General features: G+C 36.7%; 1 protein-coding gene across 1 annotated transcript in view; it reads right to left on the reverse strand.

Annotated features, from left to right (window-relative positions):
* Positions 1 to 1343: 1343 nt before the first annotated feature.
* LOC106519662 (suppressor of cytokine signaling 1) overlaps positions 1344 to 4988 on the reverse strand; it is a 14282-nt gene continuing 10637 nt past the window's right edge. Inside the window, exons 4-5 of the mRNA XM_014011422.1 lie at positions 3385 to 3572; positions 1344 to 2037 (exon numbers count right to left, since the gene is read on the reverse strand). Coding sequence (XP_013866876.1) covers positions 1713 to 2037; positions 3385 to 3572 — 513 coding nt within the window. The 3' untranslated portion in view covers positions 1344 to 1712. The remainder of the gene's footprint in view (positions 2038 to 3384; positions 3573 to 4988) is intronic.

The following is a 4988-nucleotide window of genomic DNA, read 5'->3' on the forward strand; positions in this document are numbered from 1 at the left end:
GTCCGGGCCGTTGAGAAGCTGTCGGGCGCATTGGATGGTTTCTGCCAGGCTGGAAGCACACAGACTCAGCTGCTGGGGGATAAATCGCAAACTGGATGTGGCTCTGATGAAGATCCCAGCTCAGGAGCGAGCCTCTGGCATAGGATCACATCTGGGTGAAGCTTCAGACGATGAAGAGGCGAGGAGGACCCCGAATTCGGTTGATTGAAATTTTTTTCGCCACTTTCAGAGATGCAGTTGAGACATTAAAAAGCAGCAGAAAATTCAAGGCTGTTTTGTCCCAAAACAATTGTGATTTTCTATTGGCTCCCAGCGGCATGGCCTTGATTGCCATGTTTTCTAATGCGCCCCAGGATGAGATGTCAACAAGGGCTTGATTCCCTCCCACCCCCATCACCCGTGTTGGACCTGGCCGTGAACCCAAGGCCGAAGAGGAGGAGACGATAACATCATGTGACTCTGGACTCTGGTGGGGCTGTGGTCAGTCCTAGCATGGAGACCCACCCTCGACGTCACTGATTCCACTGAACCCCACCCCATCTCTTGTGTTATCTGACCTAAGCTCCCTTCCTGCCCCAGGCTGTCTTGATCTATCGCGAATGTTTTTTTGTGCATATGATCCTGTTTCAGATGTAAACATAGGATCAGAGGAACTTAACTCAACTTTCTGATTGTGTATTTCCAGCTGCTAAAGGTAGCGCAACCTGGTTGCCGCATGACCTGTTCCCSCATGTTTTGTCATGTGCAGTTTTGTTCATTGCATCCCTGATGTTATGTTTGAATGTCAATAAAGAGGATCTCTAATCTCTATTTAGTTACTATACATCACTGAAACATACCATGTCTTTTCCAAATGAATCATATTTATTTAACATCAACAAACATTTTGAAATACAAATACAAAACATAAAACCGGCTGGATTTAGGTCCTAAAGCTGTAACTAAGAAATTTTATTTCAAGTGTCGTGAGTTTCAGATCTGATTTATAATTGCACAAAACAATGAAATTAATCAAATACCTAAAAAGTTTTATTATAGACAAAAAGTGACAAACATTAATTAAATAATTAACAGATTGGCAAAATTTCTGTTAGACTCAGCTGTTCTCGTCAACCACACTTGAAATACACAGAAAGTTCAACACTGCACAAGAGATAAATAAATCTACAATAAACCCAAATTCATACGTTTGCCATCTCCCAATTCAAATTACTTTTTTTTAATGTAAAGCAAGATTAGTAATGAACCGTGACTCTGATGCTACAGAATAATAAATAAATTACTACGGGAAACAGGTGTTTTGTTTTARTACAGTACATCAAATACTCCAAGGCAGCATGATGCTTTTAATTGATAATAGTATATGCTTTTTCTATGTAGCCTTAAAAAGTTTTGTATTGTTTTCAAATAAATAGATAATAAATCCATTACAACCAGGAAATGTTTAATTTGTCTAAAACTCACCAGTAACCAAATTTACAATATTTCAGCAAAATGTTCTCATATTTTTACTTTGTTTTGATTCATTTCAGTTCTGTGCATGTATAACATTCAACTGTGATCATTATAAACAATACAAAAACACTCTCCAAGAAAATATAAGCTGCATGTCACATTGCATTTTAAAAAAAATGTGTGTTTATAGTAAAACACAAAAATATATAGTTATTTTTTAAACAAACAAAAAAAAAGCACTGTGTCCACAGGTTGGCCTATATACTGTGAGGGTACGCGCAGACATAGGCTTTAAGCTGAGTGCTGAGTCCAGGGAAGGTGTCTACATGTTCTGCTCCGTACGTGCGCACAAACGCTCTCCTGCACAGCTGCTTCAGGCGCTCCGGGCGCTGCGTGCGRTACGGCTCCGTCAGCTTACAGGAAGCGCCGGTGTAAAACGCCAGCAGAGCGAAGAGCGAGGCAAAAGTCCTGTGGCTGCCGTACAGGCTGAAGAGCAGGTCCTGCAGCTGGATGCGGACGCTCGTCGGGCCGTCTTCGCTCTGATAGCTCAGCGTGAAGAAGACGTCCACCTGACCGCTGTCCCTGAAAGAAGAGCACAGTCGCATGCGGTCACTTTTCTGTTGTTTGCTCCCATCCATTCACCTTTTAGACTGAAAAAAAAAAAGGCCACGACTCAACCGATTTATTCAAACACTGAGCTAAAACTTGGTGTAGCTGTAGAAGTAGTAGTTCCTGACACATACTGGGGTTAAATTAGGGCTGAGCGATATGGCAAAAAAAAAGGTCACGATTAATAATTTCATATCCTCCGATCACGATTAATATCACAATTTTTTTTGTTAACCTAAAAAGTGACTGAAAAAAATAATTTAACAAATAAGCAAATAAATAGCTACAGAAATTCACTAATATAACAAATAGCACATGTTCAGTAGAACATGAAATTATTTTTGCAAGATATTTAAAAAGGTATGTGTAAATCATMGAATCTCACATTAATAAAGTTATCCGTTTGTAAAATTAAAGTTTTAGAATTGAATTTCACATTAAATATGCCATAAAGAAACATAAACCTACAAASAGCAACAATTTGTGCACACTTGCCAATTGGATAGGATCGAAGCTCATTACTTTTGTTATGGAAGGCATAATTGATCAATATTGATCAATAATTGCGATCAAATAATCGCAATCAAATAATCACCCAGCCCTAGGTTAACTCTATTCATTTTTTTTCCTAGTGTAAAGACTACGTTAGAGCAAAGAACTTCCTCTTTTTTTTCCTTTGTTGCCTATTAAGTCATGTTGTCAAGTTTTTTACAACTTTTTATTACTACCTCCATACAATGGTTACATGCTGTATTGCCCTTACTGTATTACTGTGTCTTGTGTTTTTATGATCTTTCTATCTTGATGTTGGTTGACTTGTGAATTTCYTTTGCGATAATAAAGTTTGAACTCATCTCAGCAAAATATTTGGTCAACCACTGGACAGATTTGAACAAAACTCTCAGAAAGTATTCACTGGATCTTCGACAAATGATTACCTTTTGGAATCACCTAAATTTAAGATGGCTGTCACAGCWAACAGAGATTAGCAAACACAAAATGGCTTTAATTCAGAAAATAAAATACACATTGGGGTAAAATTGTGGTAAAAACCCTAACCCTTACCCTAACACTAACCGGTTGTATTGGTACAAATATGCAACCAAGTAAAACGTTCCCAAAACTCTCAAACAAGTTCTTAAGAAGAAAAAAAATGGGGTGAGTCAAGCAGAAAACTTCAGAATTTAAATAAAGGTGAACAAAGTGATCAAAGCTTGGCTATTTCAATATGTTCATTTGGAGTCAAACTAACAAATACAGCAATAAATAAATAAATAAATACATAAAAAGTTTAAAAAGTCAAAGAAACTGTGACGTTACCTGAGGAGAAAAGTACCCTGAGATGTGTGCGAGAGTAGTTCGTGCGCCTCCTCCATGGTCATCGGTCCCCAGTAATAACCGCTGTGATGGAGCTGCTGGTAGGTGTGTTTCACCAGCTCAAACTCTTCTTCGCTGCTAAACGGCTGGAGGTGCGTGGGCCAGCTGTCGGCGTTGGCTCCGGTCAGAGGCTAAAGCAGAAAAAGAGTCAGAAATAAAGTCGGATCGTGCAGACTCGGCGCTTTTCAATTTTAAGAGCTTTTTGAACACAAGAGCTCACCTCATTCCTGAGAGAAAACAAAAGAAAGCGAAATAAATTGAAGCTTGAAATTGTATTTTATTTTGAAAGGATTATCAAGTAGAAACTACAGTGACAGGTGAGCTCAGCTTTGTCACTGCATGTTTAAAGCAATAACGATGCTCAACTGTTTTATGTTGTATTCCTCCTTTTAAAACTGTTGGTAAATTTAGTTTTACATCTTAACTTTGTTTTTAAAACACATACCGAGATGTGTCTTGTGTCTATCTTAGTTTATCATGAAAAGTTTTTTTTAAACTTGGCATTTATTTCATCTTCTTCTCCTTGCTCTCAAATTTCKGTGTTTTTTTCTCCCTACTAACAGCCCTCAAGAACGCTGCCACAACTTCCCAGAGTCTAAACAAACCAGAAAACCTCGGTGACGTCTTTAAAACTATAACAGAAGACACACAGAAAGGCCAAAAAAAAACAAAAAAAAAACAGCTTTTGTTTTTACTTTCTTTTCCCCCAAACCTAAGTGTTCTAACTTTATTGTCTTTGACCTTCTGCTGAGTGTTTTTGTTTCTCTTCATTATATTTCACTGTTGACAGTATTGTAAGATTAACAGCCTCTGAAGAGCGTTCAAACTTTGTACCATAAACATGCAGATTAAAGGTTCTGTGTTTAGGTTCAAAGTCCACAACTGAGCTTAGACAAATATCATTAAAACGAAAAAAACAAAGACACTTTCGTTATAACCAGACAGAACTGGAGCCACTAATCAAGACAAATTAGATGCATGTTCTTTCTTTTCAGCATAAATACATATTTCACGTTTGTATCAGTACAAATATTACTTTTATTATATTATTATGTACATTTTAAAGGTATTGCTACAATGTTATTACTGTGTACTAAAGATGTGAACAAAAATGTTTAATATTATTGTGTATTGGCTAAAAGAGTTACTCTCTTACATGTCATTGATATCAAAAATTTGTTTTTGTTCATTTGTAATATTTTTAATCACTGACGTCRTATATTTATGTACAAACAGCAACACATTTTCACTGAAAAAGCTAAACTAAAATGCATCAACAATACYGAACTTACAAAAGTATTATTAGTATATGAGAACTTATTCTACAAAGAAATGTGTTGCTTTGTTACTTTTAGTTTCACTTCAAACACTGTTGTATTGTTGGTTAAGCAATTCTACCAGTCCTAAATCACTTCCTGGTGWTTAGTTTTGTTCTTTATCAAACTTCTGACCTGTGTTTTAAACTGAAACAGTTATAGTTATAAACTCACAACTGATTCATTTATTTACTTATGAAAACTTCAAAAATCCACAAAAGACTTATAATA

This window comes from Austrofundulus limnaeus, unplaced genomic scaffold (assembly GCF_001266775.1).
Source record: "Austrofundulus limnaeus strain Quisiro unplaced genomic scaffold, Austrofundulus_limnaeus-1.0 Scaffold80, whole genome shotgun sequence".
Taxonomy (NCBI): Eukaryota; Metazoa; Chordata; class Actinopteri; order Cyprinodontiformes; family Rivulidae; genus Austrofundulus; species Austrofundulus limnaeus.